General features: G+C 37.8%; 5 protein-coding genes across 5 annotated transcripts; 3 read left to right on the top strand and 2 right to left on the bottom strand.

Moving 5' to 3' along the window:
• The first annotated feature begins 2,007 nt into the window (after window positions 1-2,007).
• Window positions 2,008-3,707, top strand: LOC116299156 (nicotinamide N-methyltransferase). Its single transcript, XM_031707785.2, has one exon. It carries the CDS (start codon window positions 2,415-2,417, stop codon window positions 3,204-3,206), a length of 792 nt encoding a protein of 263 aa, XP_031563645.1. The 5' UTR covers window positions 2,008-2,414; the 3' UTR covers window positions 3,207-3,707.
• A 153-nt stretch (window positions 3,708-3,860) lies between these two features.
• Window positions 3,861-5,506, top strand: LOC116299157 (nicotinamide N-methyltransferase-like). Its single transcript, XM_031707786.2, has one exon. The coding sequence runs from the start codon at window positions 4,105-4,107 to the stop codon at window positions 4,876-4,878; it is 774 nt and encodes a 257-aa protein (XP_031563646.1). The 5' UTR covers window positions 3,861-4,104; the 3' UTR covers window positions 4,879-5,506.
• A 1,519-nt stretch (window positions 5,507-7,025) lies between these two features.
• LOC148910836 (nicotinamide N-methyltransferase-like) lies at window positions 7,026-7,808 on the bottom strand. The gene has a single exon (XM_089030631.1). The coding sequence runs from the start codon at window positions 7,806-7,808 to the stop codon at window positions 7,026-7,028; it is 783 nt and encodes a 260-aa protein (XP_088886757.1).
• An 87-nt stretch (window positions 7,809-7,895) lies between these two features.
• On the top strand, window positions 7,896-19,693 carry LOC116299146 (histone-arginine methyltransferase CARMER). The gene is made up of 17 exons (XM_031707777.2): window positions 7,896-8,145; window positions 8,300-8,428; window positions 9,127-9,233; window positions 10,440-10,478; window positions 10,699-10,764; window positions 11,053-11,080; window positions 11,908-11,990; window positions 12,246-12,308; window positions 13,161-13,275; window positions 13,704-13,794; window positions 14,502-14,583; window positions 16,050-16,135; window positions 16,392-16,481; window positions 16,760-16,814; window positions 17,364-17,446; window positions 17,822-18,138; window positions 18,473-19,693. The coding sequence occupies exons 1-17, from the start codon at window positions 7,908-7,910 to the stop codon at window positions 18,673-18,675; spliced, it is 1,875 nt and encodes a 624-aa protein (XP_031563637.1). The 5' UTR covers window positions 7,896-7,907; the 3' UTR covers window positions 18,676-19,693.
• Window positions 19,694-19,890: 197 nt separating this feature from the next.
• On the bottom strand, window positions 19,891-22,797 carry LOC148910835 (E3 ubiquitin-protein ligase TRIM71-like). Its single transcript, XM_089030421.1, has one exon. It carries the CDS (start codon window positions 22,719-22,721, stop codon window positions 20,448-20,450), a length of 2,274 nt encoding a protein of 757 aa, XP_088886547.1. The 5' UTR covers window positions 22,722-22,797; the 3' UTR covers window positions 19,891-20,447.
• Window positions 22,798-25,262: the final 2,465 nt, after the last annotated feature.

Genomic DNA, 25,262 nt, shown 5'->3' with positions numbered 1-25,262 from the left:
ACTCTGCTAAGGCGTCGTTTTTCAGGTCGGGTCGCTGGTCCTGGCCCTGCGGTCGCGGTCACCACATGTGAATTGAGTTTGTTTGATGTGTTGTTTTCTCCTATGCTACGAGGGTTTTCTCCGGGTTCTCCGGTTTCCTCCCTCTGTAAAAATCAACATGTGAGTTGAGCGTTGTGTGCATAGAACATTGAATGTAGTGGTAGCGTGTGTGAGTGAAAAGTGTCCCCAATTAGTGCGAAAGCGCTACCCTGAGTAAATGAATCTGCAATCATGGAACTCAGCGGTAAGCAGGAACTCGAAGGGTCATCCGATAAAAGAACGCAAGGATTCTATTTAAAGTTCGTAATAATTAAAGGCTTTTGTTTTTATTATTAGTGGAGGGCTGTTTAATTTTCAATAAATCTGTAGCTTCATATTTAACTGATAAAAACGATAATCATGTTATAATATATGTTATAATATATGTTATAATAATATTACAGCGGCTGCATTTCAATCTATTCATATTCAAAAATATAAATTGACAACTGTAATAAATATCAAATAAATATTCCCTTTTTCCTGTGGAATTCATGGTCAGTTGGTTCTGTCTGCTTTGGGAGTTGAATGTATAGTATTTTCAAAAGTCTTGTGGTTGCACATCGTATATGTACAGTGATCATAGTTAATGCTTTGGCCAATTAAGCGGACTGTTCCTCTTTAGGTAGCCACATTTTGCACTCTTTCGAATCTGGACTTGTAGCAATAACAAATATCATTCTTTCTTTAAGAAATGCATGTTCTTACAGCTCTAGATAAGGCCGCCTTAGCAATTTTCTTGAGCAGCTTAAAAGTAAAAAGCAACCAGCGACAATAACAACGATGCTCAGTTCAAACAAAAACTCTTGGAGATTTAATAGTCTTTCTACGCGGTCATTCCTTGAGTAACGAGTCAACGTGGTGCTGGTAGTGCTTTGCTCTTTTTCACTCTTGTCGTTCTTGAGTTTTCCCATTGTAGCAGCTTCAAGGGTTTTCATCTGTGGTTTCATTGTTACTTCGTTTCTGTTTTTTGTATGAACTTACAGCAGCTTGAGTGTTGCTTTATATAGTCTCTTAAAAGGGTGACTGTGTCGTCATTAGCGACATACGATCCAGCCAATCACGAGGTCAACTTGCGTTAACAAGTATCGTACCAATCACGTCAGTTCAAGGTGACTTCGCAAGATTCTTTCCAGAACGTTCCTTAAGCGTAACGCCGTGTGAAGCATTTTCTAGAACATTCTTTACTCGTACAACCGTTGGCTTGAGAGGTCATCACAGTCATCAAATCGAACTGCCGCTTGACTCCAAAACTTGTGCAAATTTTGAGGAACTCTCGGTTCCATCTTGGGGTCTTTAAAGTAAGTGTCTGAATAAGCAGCACACTCAAAATCATTGTTGTAGGCTTTGCTCAAAGCCTCCATTTTGACTGAGAAATAGGAACTAAAGGTAGGAGACAGTTGTTGGGGTTCCTGTGTTGAATGTGAGCCCACGGCCAGGTAGTGGGTGTAAACCACATGGATGAAATTAACGAGACACGTGCTGACAGTAATGGCCTCAAAAATGAATCAAACTCCTGCATGGAATCGATTAGCTAACATCTTTGTGAGCAAGCTAGTGGGTTATAATTAGTGGTTGACATATTTGATTTGCATATTCAGGTCCTTTACAGTCACATAACCCATGTTTTTACATTAAAACTCATCGACTGATGAGGCAAACTAGTGCCATACACGCTTCGGCCGTAAATACGTTCATTTCACAATATAAGGTCGAAGTTAAAAGATAGTTTATTCTATTAGAGGCTGAACCGAGAAGCAAAAAGAGAAGACCTACAGAGAAGCTAGTGGCTCGTAAAGCGCATAAAGAAATGTGCAGTAAAGCAACATGGCATTGATGAATTGCAACATTTCCAAGAGATCGAACAGTGAAATGGAAATGAAGAATTTATGTTTCAATTGATCATTTTTCCAATATATATTCAAATGACAAAACATTGCAAAATGATAAGTTTTAAGTTAATTTCAATTTTCACTGTCCCTTCTTGATTTGGACCTCGACGATAGTCTGCGCGTGCCTGCGAATTCGCCTGCCGTCTGTCACAGGTTTTACCCAATTTCGATAACGAATGGAAGATGGCTAGGCAAAGCATGGGTAATTTGACTACCTTATAAATAGGGTTTCTTCGATCTTATTTTGCTTTGATTATTCTCATTCTTTTACATTTGCTGATGGCCGGCATACCATCAAAATCGATACTTGTGATTGGTGGTACTAACATCACGTGACGAGGGTCATATGCATCGAAGCAAGTAGTGACGAACGCAGAAAAGTCAAAGGCGTTTCGAAGCGGAAGACTTTGTAGTATACAGTCTAAGTGGACAGATCTCGAAGTCATGACTACCAAAGACTACGAAAGCTTTTTTGATCCTTACAATTATATGGATACTTATTTCAAAGATCCAATGAAAGAACCGTATTCGCTCCGACACCTCAAAAAGTTCTGGAGCAAAATAGGAGGAAGTAGTTTGAAGGTTCTAGAGTACGGTGGAGGGCCAACCATTTCGAGGCTAGTCTCAGCAACTCCACATGCGAGAGAAATAATTTTTGCCGAATATTTGAAGGCGAATCGTCAGGCCGTTCAGGCATGGATTGATAAGGATCCCATACCTTTCGATTGGAGGCCTGCTTTTGACTTTATCGTACGAGAGTTGGAAGGAAAAGGACCAGACGAGGTTGTGAAAAGGGAAGATGAGTTACGACAAAAGATACGAACCATTGTTCCATGTAATCTAAAAGCAGAAAATATCCTGGAGATTCCAGCCAGTCTTGGTGACAAGTACGGTCCACCTTATGACGTCGTTGCCACGAGTCTTTGCTTAGAAGCGGTGGTAGAAAGCGAGCAAGAATACAAGGATACCGTGACTAAATTAGCGAAGCTAGTCAAGCCTGGCGGATATCTAATGATGCATGGTGTTCTCGAGCAAACCTTTTATACAGTTTGCTCAAAGAAGTTCTACACTTTCTATCTGACGAAGGAAATGGTGGAAGAAAGTATGACGAATGCTGGAGTCAAAGACATAGAGATGGATTTGGCTTCGTCTGACTTGTCTGTGAATGCCAGTGATTTGGATGCTCTTCCTTTAGCAGATTTGAAAGATTTATTTTTCGTTTATGGTAAAATGTGAATGACCCTGGGAGTCAAGATCATCCGTATCACGCGTGATCTAATTATAAGATAGACATACAATATGTTGGCGTGACTGACCTGATTGCGTGATGCTGAGCTAAAAAAAAAAAAGGTTATGAGACTAGTTACGAGTTCATAATTACCACTGTGTCCCTTGATTACCGACTCATTTACTCATAGTTAACCTCGTATCAGTGTCTAAATATTTACAAAAACCAATGGTAAAGAATGCACAATTCAACAACACAAACACTTTGAAATTCCACGGACCTTCAATGGAACACATGAATATTCTGCACAAACTCGAGGCTAACCCTTAGCAACAGAGAACTCGTAAACTAGAGTATAGATCATTATAATTCTATTTCGTCAAGCCTGTTTTACAAGAGGAAGGATTGATATAGCGAAGATACAAGGAATCAAGTTTTTAATATATAAATTGATGGTAAACAATTGCGTATAAAATGGTATCCAATCCAATAAAATGTTGTACTGATCAGTTGTAGAGGTCTTTTTCTGCCGTCCCTTCTCGCTTTTGATTGGTCCATTTTTTACAGTCAGTCTCTGATGGCTTCTTTTTAGTGATCTATAGCAGAAGGAATGACGGACCAGACTGGCTTTGTTAACCTTTCATCAAAATATAGATACTGGGCCCAGTTGTATGAAGCCTGGATAGCGCTATCCGACGGATAAATCTTATCCAGTGGATAAATTTATTGCATAACAGCATCGACTTATTCACTGGATAAAGATTTATCCGCCGAATAGCGCTATCCAGGCTTCGTGATTAGTGGCGAAATCATTAGGGTAAGGAGGAGGACTAGGACTAACGTCACGAGACTACGAGGGTCATTTGCAGCACATAATCGGATATGACTTTGAGTTGAAGTATAGTCATGACTACCAAAGACTATGAAAGATTTTTTGATCCTTACGATTATATGGATACTTATTATGATGATCCAAAGAAAGATAGGTTTTCTCTAGGACGAATAGAACAATTCTGGAGCAAAATAGGAGGATATAATTTGAAGGTTCTAGAGTACGGTGGAGGGCCAATCATTTCGAGGCTTGTCACGGCAGCTCCACATGCGAGAGAAATAATTTTTGCCGATTACTGCAAGGCGAATCGTCAAGCAGTTCAGGCATGGATCGATAAAGACTCAAAGGCATTCGATTGGAGGGATACTTTTGACTTTATCGTAGGAGAGTTGGAAGGAAAAGGAACAGACGAAGTTGCTAAAAGAGAAGATGAGTTACGACAAAAGATACGAGCCATCGTTCCATGTGATATCAAATCAGATAATATCCTGGAGATTCCAGCCAGTCTTGGTGACAAGTACGGTCCACCTTATGACGTTGTTGCCACGAGTCTTTGCTTAGAAGCGGTGGTAGAAAGCGAGCAAGAATACAAGGATACCGTGGCAAAATTAGCGAAGCTAGTCAAGCCTGGCGGATATCTAATGATGTATGCAGTTATCAGCCAAACCTTCTATATGGTCGGATCAAAAAAGTTCTCTAGTTTTTGTCTTACGAAGGAGATGGTGGAAGAAAGTATGAAGGATACTGGGGCGAAAATCATGCACATCGACATGGCAACCAGTTCTGGTATAAAACTCGATTACATGGCAGACACACAAGACGAGATGTTTATCTACGGACGCCTGTGATTTTAACCTTACACGTACTGGCAACAATAAATATTGTTGAAATCCCGGTGAAATCTAGGCCATAAAACTGCCTTTCAAATCGCTTTAAGAATATGCCATGCAAAATAGACTTCTTTAAATATGATCACTAGGTGATAAGGGACGGGAAGGGACGAGATCCTTGAGGGGAGGGAGGGGGGTTGGGCAATTTATTTTGTGCAGGAAGTTTTGTTTTACGCCTCGTGGCTGAGCAGGACTTTTTTTGGACATAATTTGGAATTTCTTTCTGGCGCTTTTCTTATGCACGATTTTTTTCACTCTTTGAAGCTGTGCTAAAAGTTATTTTTGTCAAAAATCTAATGGTCCACCCCTCATTGATAATTTAAAAAGAATACGACTACGTTCAAGGCCGGATCCAGGGGGGAGGGGGGGTAAAGGGAGGGCTGAAGCCCCCCCCCCCCCCTTCAGCAGAAAAAAACTAAACAAAACAAAACTGAAGAATTAGATGCTTTTTTAAATAGTTTTCCGTTGTGTTGACGGAAGAAACTCAATTAGCCCCCACCCACTAAACTCAATTAGCCCCCCCTAAAATTTTGGCTGGATCCGCCCTTGACGTTACATATCAGGGCAATAAAGAGTTGTCTCTTCATTCATTGTTTTTTTCGGTCGGGCAAGGGATAGGTGGGTGGGGGGGGGGGGGGTTGCTGGGATTTTATGAATTGTGAGTAAAAAATGTATATATGCCCGATTCCTAACGTGATTTTTTTAAGTGTACCCCTATTAAACAGGATAAAATGTTAAAATATATTTTCTACTTACCTAATTATTTTTTGGGTGCTTCCCTTAATGCCCCCTCCCTCAATACCACCAACCATCTAATGCTCGCAACAAACGGTCCCGTAAGCCGTGGCAAGAGCTTTGATTGATTTTTCCTAATTTGCGTCAGAATGTAACAGCGTCTTTGGTAGTCATTGAATCGGGGATCAGGGAACCAGGACTGAATGGCAAAGCTTGCGATTTATTCATGTGATAGATACTGCACAAATTTTGAACCAGGATTGAATGTCAAAGCTGCCATTTATTAATGTAAATTTACGTACAATTTAATTATGCACCAATCAGCGGCTTCTCCGTGGGGTCGACCCCCAGGCTGACCATGGAGATTGTAAAAATTCATAAACAATGTTGATCATTTTTCCCAGGGGTAGGGAAGTTGTTCTTTTCAATGTCCCCTGGTCGAGGCATTCAAATCTACAATCTCCCTCATTTTGGTTGAAATTATTGTTATTGTATTTTGAAAACTGAACTCAACGCGTAACCCGTGCGGTTTGCTCGATATTTCAGGTAGTTTTTCATTGAAAAGATTGGAAAAATAACTCTCATGAAATGAAGAATTCACATTTAAAAGTAAAAAAAATCAAGTTGCCTTCGAATTCGTATCTATGTAGCCTGCGTCACATACGGTATTTACGAAGAAAATTCCGGATGTGACGCAGGCTAGTATCTATGAAACAATAAAGAATGTCAAAAAAACATACAGTGGAATTCTCTCACCTCGTCAGCCATCTTGACGAGCAGAGAGGCATCTGGGTATTGTCGAATAACACAGGTAACCCAGCCCGACCAAAAACGTCCGTGGTCTCAAACTGTTTAAAATCAGGAGCTACTTCTTTAACTAGAGAGGAAAACCAATCCCCCTGGTAACCTTTGCAATGAAAATACTTTCATTACAATCCCCCACCTCAGTTTTTAGTCACGAAACCAATGTCGCAAATTTTCCCAACCCCAGGGGGAATAACTGGATCCAATCCTTCTATATTCTCCCACCCATCTCCCTGGTCAGCCCGGGGGTCGACCCCACGGGGAAGCCGCTGATAGGTGCATTAGTACTTTATTAGGTTAGAGACTTAAATTGCTTGTCTTGTTACAATTATATAACGACAATCACAGAGACCAGCTTAGCTGTAATTGATGTAAGCATCGCTAACGATCAAATAGACAAACTCTTACATTATGTTACACCCTGATATGTAAAGTAGTTGTACTCTTTCTACAATATTATAGATTATCACCTAGTAATCATGTTTAAAGGAGTCTATTTTGCATGTGATTTCACCATGATTTCAAAAGATCTAAATTATATTCATAATTATTTCCTAAGGTTGAAATCACAGGCGTCCGTAGATAAACATCTCGTCCTGCGTGTCTGCCAAGGGATAGTAATCGACTTTTGTATCAGAACTTGCCATGTCGATGTGCATGATTATCGCCCCAGTATTCTTCATGCTTTCTTCCACCATCTCCTTCGTCAAATAAAAAGAGTAGAACTTTTTTGATCCGACCATATAGAAGGTTTGGCGGATTACTGCATGCATCATTAGATATCCGCCAGGCTTGACTAGCTTTGCCAATTTTGCCACGGTATCCTTGTATTCTTGCTCGCTTTCTACCACTGCTTCTAAGCAAAGACTCGTGGCAACAACGTCATAAGGTGGACCGTACTTGTCACCGAGACTGGCTGGAATCTCCAGGATATTATCTGATTTGATATCACATGGAACAATGACTCGTATCTTTTGTCGTAACTCATCTTCTCTTTTGACAACTTCGTCTGTTCCTTTACCTTCCAACTCTCCTACGATAAAGTCAAAAGTATCCCTCCAATCGAATGCCTTTGGGTCTTTATCGATCCATGCCTGAACAGCTTGACGAAGATGCTTCGCGTACTCAGAAAAGACGAAGTCTTTGACATAAGGACAAGCACTGATAAGTCGTGAGATATTAGGACCTCCGCCATATTCCAAGACCTTCAGATCACTCTTATTTACCTGACTCCAAAACTTGTGTAAATTTTGGAGAACTCTCGGTTCCATCTTGGGGTCTTTAAAGTAAGTGTTTAAATAAGCAGCACAGTCAAAATCATTGTTGTAGTCTTTGCAAAAAGTCTCCATTTTGACTGAGAAATAGGAACTATTAATTAAGGTAGAAAAGAGCTGTTGGGGTTCCTGTGTTGAATGTGAGCCCACGGTCAGGTGGTGGGTATAGACCGCATGGAAGCACGTGCTGACGGTAATTACCTCAGTCTAATAGAGTCGTGCTATATTCCGATTATAAGCATGGATCACCCAATGCACTCAAGAAGCGATACCATACTTCGCTCATTCATTGAATGTAGTCTGAAGATCATGAAAGGAGAAAGTTCCCTTGTAATTCATGAAGCCGGCGAATGTACAATCGATGTTCGCCAAGAACCTTCCTCCAAAAATTGTGATGTCCAAGTTCGATGTGGTAAGATATAAAACTACCTCTTTGCTACTACTAATATTTACACACTATTATTGATCGAATATTCATACTTTTCAAAAGCAAATATCCATCGTTTATTATCATTTTATCGTGTGATTTTGAGTGTTTATTCTTGATTCGTCGTTCCGCTTCACAGGAAGTGAGTTTTCACCTCATTTTCGGGTATGTGCTGATACGAATCATAGTCAAGTTGGTCGACTTAGGTATCTGATCGATCTACCAGAGCACTGTTGTAGTATTATTATCACTTTTTCACGAAATGAAGGTAGGTATTGAATCATTACTATGCATGTATTTAATGACTTACTTTGATACTAAATGTGATGATTTGATTAGAACATAAGCATTCATGAGTGACTTATCAACCTTAATTGTTATCTTATCTCGGAAGAAAGACGTTAAAGTAAATGATAGTTGATTCATTTGCTTTGAAAGCTTTTAAATGAGGAGGGATGGGCCTTAATTGTTATTTAATGATGTTGATGGTGGCCTTTCACAGTTCCCTGCGCCATCTTGAAAGGTAGCTGTGCCTTTGCATTGAAGCCAGACGAATGGTGAGCTTGCAGTGATAGAGACCTTTTTTCAACACCTTGCTCAATTATTCTCATGGCTCTATCATTGCAAGCTCACTGTTTGCCCCACTTCAATGCAAAGGCACGGCTACTTTTCAAGATTGGCTTCCCAATCACTTGTGTGAAATCGTACAATTTGTCATGGTGACAAAGATGGTTTTGGTGGACGTCAATCAAGTCATTTCCATGACATTCCATAGGCATTTGCCCTTGAAAACTTTGTGTTTTCTGATTGTAACACTTTGATTGATGTCTACCAAAACCAACTTTGTCCCAAGAGGGAGGGGGGTCATGATGTTTGGTTAGGTCAAACTTAAAACAGGTTGCAACTTTCAACTTTAACCCCCAACGATTCCATTCAAACTAAATTTGCTTATTTTTTCCATAACAGAGGTTAAAGAATTCAGAACACTTTTATCACAATCGAAGGCCAGATCTGAGTCAGAATCTACATTTAATGAAAGAACAGATGAAGCCTCTGCTATGCAATATTTCCAGGTAACAATCTCATCCAAAGTCTTATGAGACTTGGTAGTTCAGTGGTTAGAGCATGGCACCAGAATCGCCAGGGCACAGGTTCAAATCCCGTTCAAGACTCAGAATTTTTTCTATGTCTTTCAATTTGCAGCTGCATAAGTTGCTTCATATACTGCGAGGATCAGCTCAATTTGATACATTACAACCACAGTACAAATATGTATTCCCTATATACAATCAATTCAAAAAATGTTGTCCTCGACCAACTCAAGCCTGCGACTGGACCGAAAGGAACTCTGGGTAGTAATCATTGAAGCCGAGTTGACTACATATTTTTATCTGACTAGTAATGCCTGGTTTACAGCACAAACCTTCGTAGGCGAGCGGGAAGTGCTGAAGGAGACGTTTTTTTAATGCCTTCATATTTTCGGAATTGTGAACTGAATCATAACTACTTTATTTTTCTTTCCCTAAACCCAAAGACATGCATTTGATGGATTGTTTCTCGCTATTATTATCTTTACTACTAGTGGCAACAATTAATTCAGAACGAATATTTAACCGCTACAGTGATTTTTATCCATATTTCTTTTGGTCCAGTTGTGTAGGCTTGAGCCGGTCGACGACAACGTTTTTTGAATTGACTGTATTCTCATATACACACACATAATCTTATGCAAAGCAATGATAAATAGATAGATGGCTATTAATTCTTTGCCTTTGAGTCTGGACGGACAACACCATGCAAAAATCGTAGCCAACTTTCACATTGACTGCAACATTTTCTATCGCAAATAAAACAACCTAGGTTGTAATTGTATTATGTGTGGTCAATTCACCTTTTCGGTGCTAGCTATTACATTGTATAAATTGTGTTACGGTCACCAAAACGTTCGGACATTGTTCTCGGATTTCCGTATAAATGTACTGACTTTAAATGAACTATTTACTTGGTTTGTTTAGTTAGTTCTCTAAATACAAGTAAGATGTCATACTTCTAGCTTGATTGAAGCTTTTCTTACTGCTGTTAAGAGAGCTAACTAAAGAAATCTATCTAAATTTTCTCTTTAAACTCAGTGAATTTGTATGGGAATCCGAGAACGATGTCTGAACTTTTTGGTGACTGTAACACACGCAATTTATACCACATGACGGCTAGTGCTGAAAAGGTGAATTGACTATATATATTTAATTCTTTAATCACTTGCATTTCTTTCTTTTTTCTAGTTCTATGGATATCTGTCTCAACAGCAAAATATGATGCAGGTACATTTAATTATTGATACTTTTAAGACCCTGAGGTGTTGGTCTTGCGGAGGGTTGAACTTACTACCTCCTGCACAACAGACTGGTGCCCAAATTATTCATGACATTTACATGATAATGAGTGTACTTTATTTTAGTTAAATTTTCCAATTTTCTATCTTGATATTTTGATGCCTTAATGCAGAAATATGGTTACTAACATTATCTACTTGTTTATAAGGATTACACAAGGACTTCAACATACCAGAAAGCAATGCTACAGAATCATGTAGATTTTGAAGACAAGGTAGCCTAAAAGTTGTTTTCAAATGGTGTAGAAGTCAAGAGGAAGAGAGAAGAGAAGAGAGGTGGGGAGGGAAGTGAAGAGCGAAGGGGAATTAGGATTTTATCTGATTATAAGAATATTAAATTTTCTGTAAAATAGTACTGAAAATTCTTTATATTCTTATTTGTTTAGTATGACATTATTTCAATGTGTTTTACATTACATTTTGAAAGACCATACCATAACTTTGCTATATTAGTAATCATAATATTAATTTTGAAATATGTTTTCGATATCCTTGTTTTATAGGTGGTTATAGACGTAGGTGCTGGCTCAGGTAATGGACATGAATATTATGCACAACTTGATATTTACATTATTGCATATTTATAGTGAGGATAAGGAAGACACTTGAACCATGAACAATTCAAGTTTTGTCACTTTTTTAAAACATACAATTCACTCCTTGAGCCAATTGATTGGAAATAAGATTTATTGTGATAACATGAAGATATAGAAATATAGATAAGTTATAGTGCTTGGGAACGAGGTTAATTTCCGACCTCGCTGGGAATCGAAATTAATTTTTCCGAATTTAATTCCAAGGGTCTTTCGCCCGGAATAACCTTGTTCCCTAGCACTATAACTTATCTATATTTCTATATCTTCATGTATTTCATAAGTGCTACGCGGTCCACATATCCCCATTTATTGTGATAAGCGTATTTGAACTCAATGCTTTATCTGAGAGTATTATATCCATGAAACAGTCTTATGTAACTATTATAGCTCTATTATATATAACTATTATAGAAAACAGTGGACATTGAACTATTTCGTACTATTTAGTGCAAAATAATGATAATAATAATAATAATAATAATACTTTATTTCTCAAAACAATGCATTTAAAACTCTCAATGCTTTTTACAAATGGAAGAAAAAATATATATCTGATTGGGATTCCTAAGGTACTTAAAAGTCATTGTCAATATTGAACTATAAAAACGTGAAAAAGAAGGGGGGGAAATGTAACCGAAGAATTAAATATAAATGTCTTAAGTTTCTTCTTAAAAATGTCAACAGATTTTGATATCTTTATGTCTGGTGGCACTCTAGCCAGAGGGACATGAACAATTCATTTTTATAAATCTACAATTCCAGGGATACTTTCATTCTTTGCTGTGCAAGCTGGTGCCAGGAAAGTGTATGCTATTGAAGCAAGCTCCATGGCGATGCATGCAGAGGTATCTCCATGTAATATAACATCAATAGACTTTCTACGAATTTGTGTGAGTGTGACCATGAAAAAATAGCTTCAATTTATGGCCGAACTCTATTTTTGAGGCAATTTTTGTGTGGTCACTCTCTCAAGCAAATTCAGAAAAAATCTATCATATTGCATTGTTTTTACAGCTTGTTAAATCACTTATCAATCTGCTTTGCATGTGTAGGTCTTAATATAATGGATAAATTAAATATTGTAATATTTTCTTTCCTAGCTTCTAGTGAAGAAGAATAACCTTGAAGATAAGATTATTGTTGTTCCTGGAAAGGTGGAAGAGGTAAAAATAGGATTTTCCTCAATGAATAAAAAACTCATTTTGATTAGCTATCTCCTTGAGTATGTATATTCATGTCAGTTTTGACTTCTCTAATCGGTTAAGCTCCAGCTTTCAATGCTTTCAAGGTAACTCCATATAGTTCTATTACTCAAAAGCCTGAAACTATATGAAACAACCTTAAAACAGAGCAATAATGAATAGGTGGGTTAAGTGTGAACTGTCAGCTCCCTGGAAGACCAGCTACTAGCTGAAGGAACCTATGTTAAATCTATAAAATCTACAAAGCTTTTCGCTGTCATATCACAGCGTGGGACAATCACAACAGAGCTAGGCTCCAAACTAAGTGAAAGCCCAAAGATCGAATTAGAATTTAGAAGTTGATTTTTTTGGAGGGAGGAAAACTGAAGAACCCGGAGAAAAACCCTCGAAGCACAGGAGAGAACCAACAAACAACTCTACTCACATACGACATCGAGATCAGCAGGACTCGAACACAGGCCGCATTGGTGAGAGGCGGTGCATTAGCAGCTCACACCATCGGTGCTTCCCAAATTAGCCTACTCCATCGACATCTCTCTTATTTTCATTTCTTAGGCACTTGGGACCCCTGTGTGGTAAAGGAGGGAGGAGGATGACTCGAAGTAAAGATAGACACCTGCGAAGCATGCTAACATTAAATAAGGCATTTACCTTTTAAATATATATCTACTGGTAAACAAAGAGATAATACTCAGGGGAATAACACATGGTTTTTAAAGAAAAACAACAAATTAGCCTACTCTTTAATAGCATCCAGAGACACCAGTGAAGTGTTAAAAATATTCAGAGAAAATCTTTCTGTTTTCTTATCAGGTTCACATTCCAGAAAAAGTTGATGCTATAATTTCAGAGCCAATGGGTTACATGCTGTTCAATGAAAGAATGTTGGAAAGCTATTTACATGCAAAGAAATGGCTTAAACCTGGTGGTAAGTTGATGTTATATGCCAAGAGTCAAAAAGTCGACAAACAAAAAATAGAATGAATATGAAATTATGTGAATATTTTTTTTTATTGTTCAGCCTCTAAAGTCAACATTGTATTGGGGGTTGGGCAGAAGAGAGCATGGGGGAGTTGGTTTGGGTGGTAGTGGGGTGCTGGATTGTAGTGGGAGGGGGTCGGATTGTAGTTGGAGGGGGTTGGATTGTAGTGGGAGGGGGTCGGATTGTAGTTGGAGGGGGTTGGATTGTAGTGGGAGGGGGTCAGATTGTAGTGGAAGGGGATAGGGTGATAGTGGGAGGGGTTGGTTGGTAGCGGGTAGGAGACAGTTTGGAAGTAAAGGAAGCTAGTGGACATTTTGTCAAAGATTGTAGATTGCACTGGAATAGTAATAAACTGATGTAAATTGACTTTTCAGGTAAAATGTTCCCCAGTGTAGGACAGCTTCATGTGGCTCCCTTTTCTGATGATGCACTTTATATTGAACATTTCTCAAAGGCTAATTTCTGGTAAATACTTGTGCAAGGTTAATAATACTATAAGTAGTGACAGAAGTGATGTTCTTAAAATGATTTGCTATTGTGGTGCTGCTGCTGATGTTAATGATGGTGATGGTGGTTGTAGTGGAGATAACGTAATGGCGATGACGACACAGCATATTGATGATGATTATGATTGCGATAATGATGATACTGCTGCTAATGATGATGATGATGGTGATGATGATGATGGTGATAATGATGATGCTGATAGCAATGTTAATGATGATGATGATGATGATCCTGATGATATGCTCATGGATGATGCTTATAATGTTAATGATGATGATGATGATCCTGATGATATGCTCGTGGATGATGCTTATAATGGTAATGATGATGATGATGATCCTGATGACATGCTCGTGGATGATGCTTATAATGGTAATGATGATGATGATGCCAATGCTTACTCTCTGCAAAATGTACATGTGATTTTAGATTTGTTTCATAAAATATTGAATTACACATGAATCATTAAAACTATTAAACTATAATGTTTGGGGGTTCCAAGTGTAAGTCGCTTATGTCCTGAATTGGATCATCCCAGATCAGGAGGATCACATTTATATTGGTGGTGATAACAATGATGTTGTTATTGATTAATGGTAATAGTGATGATAACGATGATGATTGATGATAATGATGAAGTAAAATCATAATAACTTATTTTTCAGGTACCAAAAGTCCTTCTATGGAGTTGATCTTTCAAGCTTAAGGGAAGCAGCACTAAAAGAATACTTCAAACAACCAGTTGTGGTAAGAATGGTATAAAATAATGCATACATGCAAGCCCCAAAATGTGTGATACAAGACAGAAGGTTTTTCCTTGGTATTTAACTTCAACTTTGAAATAGTTTAACCATAAAATTGGAAGAAATGCTTGGTAAGGTGCCAGGCCAAAGTATTTGTAATTTTTACTGTAAATACAGTAGTACCTCGATAAAGCAGACACCTTCATGACCTTGCCTTGTGTCTTCTTAATAAAGGGTGTCTGCTGAATAAAGCTTTGTTTAACAGTGAATACAGTGGTATCTCTATTTTATCTTTATTAAGTGGACACCTTTGGAACCTTATCTGGTGTCTGCTTAATGAGTGTCTGCTGAATAGATGTTTGTTTTACAGTATGTGTTGATAATCTTTAATGAGGGAAACCTACTCACTAAGCGTGGTTTTCAGTAGTGCCCTAAATAAGAATATACAACGACTAATTTTACAATAATACAATTAAAGAAATATGAATAAACAAAAACATGGATAAAAAGATAAATTAAATAAGATAAGAAAAATGTAAAGTTATAAAATATAAAAGAGTGATCTAAAAAGTCTTATAATATATACAAAATATTAAAAAGCTAATAAATTTTTTTAAGAGATCTCTTGAAACTGTTGACTGTTATTTTCTTATAAATACGTAAATACGTACTTACCTGCATTAAGTGGACACCTTTGGAACCTTGCCTGGTGTGTGCTTAATAAAGGGTGTCCACTGAATAGAGGTTTTTTTTATAGTAAATATAGTGGTACCTGTATTAAGTGGACACCTTCAGTACCTTGCCTGGTGTCCACTTAATAAAGGGTGTTGACTGAATAGAGGTTTATTTTATAGTAAATATAGTGGTACCTGTATTAAGTGGACACCTTCGGGTCCTTGCCTGGTGTCCACTTAATAAAGGGTGTTGACTGAATAGAGGTTTATTTTATAGTAAATATAGTGGTACCTGTATTAAGTGGACACCTTCGGGTCCTTGCCTGGTGTCCACTTAATAAAGGGTGTTCACTGAATAGAGGTTTATTTTATAGTAAATATAGTGGTACCTGTATTAAGTGGACACCTTCGGTATATTGCCTGGTGTCCACTTAATAAAGGGTGTCCACTGAATAGAGGTCTATTTTATAGTAAATATAGTGGTACCTGTATTAAGTGGACACCTTCGGTATATTGCCTGGTGTCCACTTAATAAAGGGTGTTGACTGAATAGAGGTTTATTTTATAGTAAATATAGTGGTACCTGTATTAAGTGGACACCTTTGGTACCTTGCCTGGTGTCTGCTTAATAAAGGGTGTCCAATGAATAGACATTCAAGTTTCACAGTAACTATCATGAGAACATTTCTGAGGACCATGCTATATAAGCTGTCCATTTAATGAAGGTGTCTTCTTGATAAAGGGACTGCTTGACAGAGGTGTCATTTTGTTAAATGACTTGATCGTTTATTTCCAGGACACATTTGATGAACGCATTCTTATGGCCAAACCAGTAACATATTCTGTGGATTTTTTGACGTCAGAAGAAGATGACCTCCACAGGTTTGTTACTGATCAAACATGTATTCAGGGTTTGATAAACTGATGTGATAAAATGATAAGAAAAGTATTGTTGTTTTTCATATTGTTTAGGATTAATAGAAGAGTAATATTGTCATGTTTTTTTTACATCGTTTTACATAGTCATAGATTGTTCTACAATTGTAGCCTGCAACCCTACAATATTAGTTTCAGGGCTCGATCTAACTATTTAAGGGTATTGATAAATTTGAAAAGTGAAGATGACATGTTCTTGCAGGATGGAGATTCCCATAAAGTTTACACTCCTGAGCAGTGGGTCACTTCATGGATTAGCATTCTGGTTTGACGTTTGCTTCAAAGGAAGTCAGTAAGTATATTGCTTTTATGAAGATTTCTCCTCAAAAACTTATTTTTTACAGGTCCCCCCTTAGTACTTAACTTAGATTTCAAAGGCCCCCCCCCCCCCCCCACAAATAACCCATGAAAATTTTCAAATTCAACTGAGAGCTCCCCTTCTATGCATTACAAATTTTAAAGCCACCCTTTCATTTCCGTGCCCCACCCCCACATATCTTCATCCCCCTTGGAATATGAAATAAACTTTCCCTTAGTAGCAATATTGATTATCGTGTGTGTCTTTTCTAGGGTACCTGTGTGGCTATCAACAGCCCCTCATGAACCTCTAACACATTGGTACCAGGTAATATGCCATACCACTGATGGTGTTTGTGATGGTGTATGAGGTGATGATTATGTTTGTGATTGTGATGATGGTGTTGATGGTTGTAGAGTATTACCAGAGCCTGGATTTAGGCTAGAGTGGATTCCAACTGCCGATATGAGTCAAAAACATTTTTATTGAAAAAAAAAAATTTAGAAAATTATTTTGCATTGATTATTTTCTAAATTAGGCGGTATGTATTTGTTATTTATGGGGGTTAATTATGGTTTAGGGGGATCAGATGAAACCATCCCCTAGACCTGCTTCTTGAGAGGGTAATTCTGATAATGGATGATGGTAGTGGTGGTTGAGATGATAGTGGTAATGTTGATGATGAGGATGGAGTCAATATAGATGATGATATCGATTGTTGACAATATTTGATGACGAAGACAACTGCATTAATTAATTATATTTGAATTGATAATATAGTAAATTAGAACTTCTATATTCTTCTCAAACCAAAGTAGAAGCAACAGAGTATTTTATGAAGTAGCTTTAATGGTTTGAGCATCTCTGTTTGTACAGGTTCGCTGTTTACTGGAGACTCCAATCTTTGTTAAAGCTGGACAGTCTGTATCAGGAACTGTGTTATTAGTCTCTAATGCAAGGTGATGCAATCACTCATTCTACCATTTTCTATCCAGCTATCCATCTCATTCAGTTTGTCATCAGTCCATCCATATTATGCTATCGGTCCATCCGTCCCATTTATTTTATTATTCATGTATCAATCCCATCACTTCATCCCATTCATTTATTCATCCATCTCATCCACCCAATCAAGTGCTCCATGTTTCTCATATGCACTCTTTTCATTTATTTATTTATCCATCCTATCCATCTATCCATCCATTCATCCTTCCATCCCATCCATCTGTCACCCAATCTTTCAACACTATAGATTTCCTTGAACATGACATTATTTTAACATCATATCTAAAACAATGTTTTAACTTGTTATTTCATAATATCTTTATCTTAAGGCAAAGCTATGATGTAGACTTTGAAATACGTTTAGATGGGACAACCATCCGAACAAGAAACACAGTTGACTTAAAAAATCCCTACTTCAGATACACGGGTTCAACACCCCAGCCTCCAGCGGGTTACAACAATGAGTCACCTACTGAAGTATACTGGTCTCTAGCTAGCAACGGCGATAGTAGTCATACTGCTAACGCTGTGAATAGTAATGCAGTTGGTGGTGGTGGCGGTAGTGGGTGTAGCCCTAGTGTTATGATGGGAGAATCAATGACTAACACTACAGGAATGCATTCCAATTCTTTGTACAATAATACAGGTATGTTGACCAGTACCTTTGCTCATGATATTTATCCATTAATTTTCATGGAAATGGCTTATTCTGATAGCTGAAATACAATTGTACCTTATTATAAGCTCACTGATTACCAGAGCTGTTAAATTATTATTTTGTCTTTCAAAGTAGGTTTGCAACTGACTACCTACTTTTCAAATCTTTAGTTTTTTTCCATGGGTATTCAATCTTTTTAGGGAGAAAAATAAAGTCTAACATGTAAACCCATTTTGCCATTGACGTGGCAACGAAAGAATAATCTAGTGACAAGATATGCAAAGACTAACTCTTCCTATTGATCATACTATTTTTTGTACAGGTGGATACGTTGGTGGTCAGTACTGGGGAGGCAATGCATATGGTAATGTCACAAGCCTACAAGCAATGCAGAATTACTCTGGTTCCTTTGGTGCAATTAATAATGTGAATACCAGTTACATCGCCAGTAGTCAACCAGCCATGCTGTATAGTCAGACATCTGGTAGAAATGCAGTCATGACAGGACAAAATCAACGACATTAAAGCCTGGTTCTACACAAGTCCATTATTGCATGTTGATCAGTATGGTTACTATAATTAAAGCAAAAGCATTCAAATCAACTGACGCTGTGTGGTTGACAACAAAGTTATCATTTATTCTGTCGTGTTGAACTGGATGACACGTGCAACTTAGTTACAACTGTGTATAATAATGAACTGGATTCCCATAAAGTTAGTTCAGATTTTTTCCCTTCTGTCACAAGAAATAATAGGATTGTTTTTGATTTCTAGGTTCTTTACATTGCAATATGTTAACTTGTTTGTTAATGCATATCATTTATTATGACTTCAAAATGTGAATGTATTATCAACATCACTAAAATAGGTGCTTAGTAAACAACAGGGTGTGGCACATTTTAAAGCTAAGATTGAGACTCGTACCAAGTCACTTCTCTTACTCGTGCTGTTGTTGTGCTGTGGTTGATGGGAAGGATTTAGTGAGTTCCCAGTCAATCAACTGCTTTGCAAAAGCCTTTGCGTGCATTAATCGCCTTCCCATATTCCATTGCGAATAGAAAAAATACACCCAAGCGATGCCTGGGTAGGTGTCTGAGCTGGCTACCATTGATTTGTTCCACTTATTCCATCCCTGATAAGACATGTTTCTAGCATTTAAGAGGAATTTCAAGTCTGGTTTTTAGACTTCTTTGTGCGAATAAAATATTTATTAATTATAATAATACGTAATTATTCCCCCCTAAACAATTCATGGTTTTGTTTCCACCTAATAGAACTATCCTGAATTCGCTTGACTGACCACGAAACAATGGTTTGAAGTTGAGACTGGACTTGATTCTTTTATTCATCAAGTTCGACCTCGACTTGAAACCATTGTTTTGTGACCAGTCAAGTGAATTCGGGATAGGTCTATTACTGTTGCTATGTCTCACAAGCTCATTAAATTGGGTAGAATTTTTCAGAATTGAGAACTCTGTGGAAGAATATAAATTGCTTCAATTGTTTACTGTCCAGTGAAAATAAAAGACAAATGCTTTCTTAATCCTTGTAGTACTCTTTGAAGCAGATAGTTGTAGTTGTGTGTGGGACAAAATTTGAATGCCGCTGAGAAAACTGCTGCAATGGTGGAATGTCTCGCTACTGTATGAGTCACAACCATCAATAGACTATTTACATCAGATGTCCTCGTCAAATTACTCACTTCCTTTCATAATAATAAAACACATATCACACATTACATCAACTGATAATATTTTTAATCATTAAACTAAATATGGGTTATTTACAAACCAATTACTTTTCCCTTTGCTAATAAATATTTACAACAACATTGGCATTACTTCATCAAGTCTATAATATTAGGTATAAGGACACAGCTGATCAGTATATCACTGAATATAATATAATATAGTTTAATCTAAACTAGGCCTTTAGATATCAATGAAAATGCTATCTGCTTATTTTAACATTGAGTTTGCTACAAAATAATATTTAGACTTCTAATTAATGTAGAGAGAGTTATAAGCTGATACTCAGCTGAACAACATTAATTTAGTATTCTTTTTTAACTCGTGAAAATGATAAAAGAAACAAATTACTAAATATTTATTTGGAAAAACAAAGAGAATCTACAAAACTAAGAAATACTCATTTCGAGTTTACTCATCAATAATGACGATAAAATCAATGTTTTTCTCAAAGTTTTCATGGAAATAATAATGAAAGAGTTATTAGGGTTATACTGTACTGTATGAGAGGGATAGAAGTGTAAAGAAGTGTTGAATGGTTGATATCTATTAACACCAAACAGAAACTCTTTTACCCCCAAATTCTAGCACAAACACTCGACCATCAGCTGTAACTACTACATCAACAGGACAATACATCTGACCAACACCTGAACCATGGCTACCAAATGACTTTATAAACTGACCTTCTTGTGTGAAAAGTTGAACACGGTGATTATAACGATCACAGACAAGAATCATGCTTGGACCATAAACAGCCAGTCCATGTACACTATTAAACTGACCGTCTCTTTCTCTCTTTTTTCCAAACTTGTACAAGAAAACTCCATTCACATCAAAAACAAGAACATAGTTTATGTCATAACCACAAGATACAAAGTATTTCCCGTTACCATAGGTGATGTACCGAGGCTGTTCATTATTATCAGGCATATAAAACTCATGAACTAAATGTCTTTGTTTACTGAACACCTTGATACTTGGTTTGATACCCAGTTCTTGTTTTCCCAAACAGCACACTGCGATGTTTTTATCATCGTTAACACACATTCCACGCAACCATTGGTCATGTCTGTAGATGGTTCTTACATAAGTACCCTTCAAGTCAAACTCTTGTATCCTGCCTTGACCATGTGGACCATCACTGACAATTATTCTGTCTTCATTAAACATCACTCCAAATGGATAATACAGTTGACCTTCTCCTGTTCCTTTCCTGCCAAACTCTCTTAAATAGTTTCCATCAAGACTGAATATTTGAATACGGTGATTACCATAATCAGCAATGGCTATCTCTCCATTATCACTGACTGCTATCGACAGTGGATCATTCAACTGTCCTCTACCACTTCCCTCTTCTCCAAAGGTTTTCACAGGTTTGAACAACTCCCTCACATCGAGTATCTCTACATTCTGAGGCGAGTTCTTGATCCTTTCTCCTTCAATATTCACCTGAATTTCGTGCCGTCCATCTTTTTGTGGCTTAAAACTCACACGGTATTTTCCAGTTTGCTCTTCAGACACTTTGTTTTCCACCTCGTTGCCCTCCACATCTTTGATTCTAACATCAATAGACTTGATTCTTGTGGGACACACTTCTCCTTCTGTATTCCTGGTGATTATCTTGCACTCGTTTATAAAACCACGAGGAGTCTTCAATAATTCAATTGTGGATCGAGCAGGGTCCGTCACGTTCTTCACAATCCTGCCGATGTCTAGCAGTGATTGCATGACTTGCTCTGTCACGGAGTAACGTATTGTCATGTCACGCTGGATTGGCTGACGGCTCAAGATCGAAGGAGCTTCTGATAACATTTGACTTCTTTCTAGAATCATTTGTTTACTTTCTATTTCCTCATATGCTACATCTCTCTCCAACAGTGCTCGGCAGTGTTGCACAAATTCATCTGAATCTTTTAATCTTGTTCGAATAGCCGTTTGTTCTTCATGATTTGCTGTTGTTAGTTCCTGGAGCGTTTGCTTCAGTTCTTCCTTCTTCGCTATTCCGTGTTGTTTGGCCATCTTGCAAATCATTTCAACCACATTATCAACGTCCCTCTCTGCCTCGACAATCTCTCTTTGAATTCTCTCTATGTTTTCTTTAGATTGTTCTAATTCTTCTTGGTCGTTTTGTTTGCATTCCTCGACTCGATTCCTCGCTCCTAAGATCAAGTCCCTTGAGTTCTTTCCAGCGTCTTCTAAGCTCTGCAGTTTGTGGTTTTGGTGATTCAAAGTAGCGCATTTTTGGCAAACGCTGAGTCTACATGTTTCCTCTTGACAATGGTATTGAAGCCTCTTTTTTTCGTGGAACTTGCACAGCATCTGGTTTTTGATGAAACTGTTTACGTTTTCCTCCTTAAATTGATTGATCTTTATTGGCTGGTGTTCAACTTCTACTTGTTTATATACCTTGTGGGTTTTATGGGCGTTGAAGCAAGCCTCACATATCAACCCATTACACTGCCCACAAAATGAATCCAAGACTTGCGGCTGTTCACAGCAAACACAATCAGATAGTCCAGGTTGGTTTGTTCTAGTTTTCATGGCTTGCATCAACGTTAATAGAGAATCAAAGTAAAATGAAGAAGGAAGCTTCGTGGGATCGCCGTCTGGCACAACCATCGTCGTGTTGCACATCGGACATTCCAGTTGATTGTCGCCTTGATTGCCGCTTGTCTCGTACCACTGAGCGATGCAGTGTGTACAAAAACTGTGAAGACATAACAGAGTCTTGGGATGGGTAAATATTTCTGTACAAATGGAACAAGTGAGTTCTCTTTCGAAGGTGTCTGTGATGTTTTTGAGCGATTTGAGTGCAGCCATTTTCGCAGGGATGCAGAATGTAATGAATCAGATTTCTTGGAAGTAGAGAGTCATATTCAAAGGAGTCACGTGACGACCCTATGGAGAGAGCGTCATGCTAACAGACAATGAGACTCATAGCAACACCAGTCTCGTAATGGTTTTGTTTTAAATATTCTTATTGAAAAGCATCTGTAGCGCAAATCTTTGTGCTATATTCTGATTATTTATTTAAAAGGAAAAAACACCGGTTTTGAAATAATCAATAAAAACACAAGACTGTAAAATTGTGAATTTACTGACTGACGTTTAAAGTAAGGGTATCGCAGGCTGGTTCAATTCAGTATGTAAACCTCAAGCTGTCGCTTGGTGGCTGGATTGTTGTTTCTTCGCCACCACTGAACAATAAATCTATACTTTGTTTGCTACAATTACTTCTATGACATAGAATTTTATGGCGCAGCCAATTTTAACTGCTACGCGTCAACATAGTCTTAGTGAACTTTGGCGTTAGTGATAATAAGCTTTTCAGCTCTAGATATATTTGAATATGAAATGAGAAGTCATTTATGGAACACAGTCAGGGTCCAAATTATTCAAGGTTTCAACTTAGACAACAGTGAGCCAGTAATTGTAGCAGGTGTTTTCCAGTAGAAGTATGATTTTATCCCATGCACCAAACAGTTAGCATACATTACTTTCAAGGGAACTAGTGTTATGGGATGGAACGCTCTAGGTACGAGCTCCAGGATCTTTATTCTACTCTCTCTGTTACTCTCTCTGTGTTACCAATGTAAACTAATTACATGAGCTATATTTATGATAATTCTATGACAGGTGTCAGTCTCTAATCAATGTGATAATATCGCTGAATCATGATTGGCTAAAGAAATAAACAAATTCCTTAGCACGATATTCTATTGATGAGTAATACGAGTAAAAATCATGGAATTAAACATAGCTTAAACTAAAGTTAACATACGAATATATTGTAAATGTATAGAAAAGGCTACAAGGCATATTCCTATCATAAGATTCTAGAGAATAATCCTAAAATAACTGAGCAAAGGGGTAAAACGTTTGTAGGGCGTAACCAGAGGTACAAATGCTAATGGGAGGAGCTAAAAAATGTACTTGTGAATACAATGCATACCATTATCTAAACTTGTGCGTGATGGCAGCCTTACTGAAATATTATATCGATATTTTATATAACCGAATTGATCGTTCTTTATCCTGTTTTCATAAGATAGGCAATAGTAATTAGAAAACTGATGTCTAGCTTAGTTCGTGTGTAAAAACATTAATTTTCTCTCTCATAACACTAGTTTGAGTTTTTACAGCAAAGTAAAAACTAAAAATTCGCCAAATATCATTGCTGTGATGCCAATCTTTAATGTTGGTATTGATTTGAGTTAAATCTTTAAACTGGTGCTTCAAACTTTATAGCAAACTTTTTTTTGGTACCCAAATTGTTTAGTTATATTCTGAATCCTTTTTGTGATTCGCTACTGCGTTTGCGCAGAAGTCTTTATGCACTCACACAGATATCGCGAACACTTCGTATCGACGACAAGTTGCCGATAGCTCCCGACGATAAGCGATATGTGCCTCAAGGGACACCTCGCAGCACCTCGTATTTAGGTCAATATGGTGTGCAATGTCCGCCAAAATTCAAACTTGGTCAAAATTATCGAGAATGGATTAGCATGCGTGCCGCCTTTCAAGAAACCAGTTAATATAAACGTATGTTAAGAATTTTAGCACGCGATTCTGTTAAACTTCAAGATCGTTTTAGATGAAAATCTGTTCAAAGTCTCGACAAAAACCAGATTGCCATCAAGCCTCATAAGTAGTTTTCCCCCACCCCACCCCTCCCCTCCCCTCCCCTCCCCTCCCCTCCCCTCCCCTCCCCTCCCCTCCCCTCCCCTCAGTAGTATAGGGAATGGGGGTTCCAGCGCAATCTCAACACGGGGTAAGACCCGCGTCAAAAATCCACCTACGGACGACCCCCACTCCAAGTGTGGTTGAGGGCAACAGCGCACTTAAATATGTTAGTCTATATATGGAGTGCGAAGAATGTAAGAGAACTTTTAAGAAAGAAGCGGATTTGAAAAAGCATTTGAAAATGAAGACGAAGTGTATGAGCAGTTATGATTGTGGATGTGGTAAGAAGTTTGAGACTAAGGTTAAATTGTTTTGGCATTGTCAGGACTGTGAGTACGACTACGACGACCTAAAAAGTGCTTGGTATTAGGTATAAAATATTTCCTATTATATAGATGGAATCCCAAAGCAACTTCAGCACGGTGTCAATACCCGGTAACGGTGAGATTGACGTTAGACAGTTTTGGCGTCAGTCAGAAAGGAAGGTTAAAAGGACTCTCCGAAAAGGTATAGAAGAATTAGGAGCCCTGAAAGCGAGCATAATGGTAGAAGTAAGTTTGTCAAAAGACGAGGTAATGACGACAGCAATGTTGCGATCAAAGTCGTTAGTGATATTAGAATCCACGAATCTGGATAGGTCACTCAGTGAAGCCTTAGAAGCAATAATGGAGTCGC

The sequence above is a fragment of the Actinia tenebrosa genome, unplaced genomic scaffold, assembly GCF_029948245.1.
Source record: "Actinia tenebrosa isolate PJP-AT-01 unplaced genomic scaffold, QUT_ActTen_1.0 PGA_scaffold15__27_contigs__length_11533743, whole genome shotgun sequence".
Classification (NCBI taxonomy): Eukaryota; Metazoa; Cnidaria; class Anthozoa; order Actiniaria; family Actiniidae; genus Actinia; species Actinia tenebrosa.
Note: the sequence above shows the minus strand (reverse complement) of the source record. Positions and strands in the feature narration are given on the sequence as shown.

What these genes read in the sequence shown, in the direction of transcription:
- LOC116299156 (XM_031707785.2), top strand. Translation starts at nt 2,415, where the DNA reads ATGACTACCAAAGACTACGAAAGCTTTTTTGATCCTTACAATTATATG.
- LOC116299157 (XM_031707786.2), top strand. Translation starts at nt 4,105, where the DNA reads ATGACTACCAAAGACTATGAAAGATTTTTTGATCCTTACGATTATATG.
- LOC148910836 (XM_089030631.1), bottom strand. Translation starts at nt 7,808, where the DNA reads ATGGAGACTTTTTGCAAAGACTACAACAATGATTTTGACTGTGCTGCT.
- LOC116299146 (XM_031707777.2), top strand. Translation starts at nt 7,908, where the DNA reads ATGGAAGCACGTGCTGACGGTAATTACCTCAGTCTAATAGAGTCGTGC. An exon ending in TTCCTGGAAAGGTGGAAGAG is followed by an intron (nt 12,309 to 13,160) that starts GTAAAAATAGGA and finishes TTTTCTTATCAG; the next exon opens with GTTCACATTCCAGAAAAAGT. An exon ending in TTATTAGTCTCTAATGCAAG is followed by an intron (nt 17,447 to 17,821) that starts GTGATGCAATCA and finishes CTTTATCTTAAG; the next exon opens with GCAAAGCTATGATGTAGACT.
- LOC148910835 (XM_089030421.1), bottom strand. Translation starts at nt 22,721, where the DNA reads ATGGCTGCACTCAAATCGCTCAAAAACATCACAGACACCTTCGAAAGA.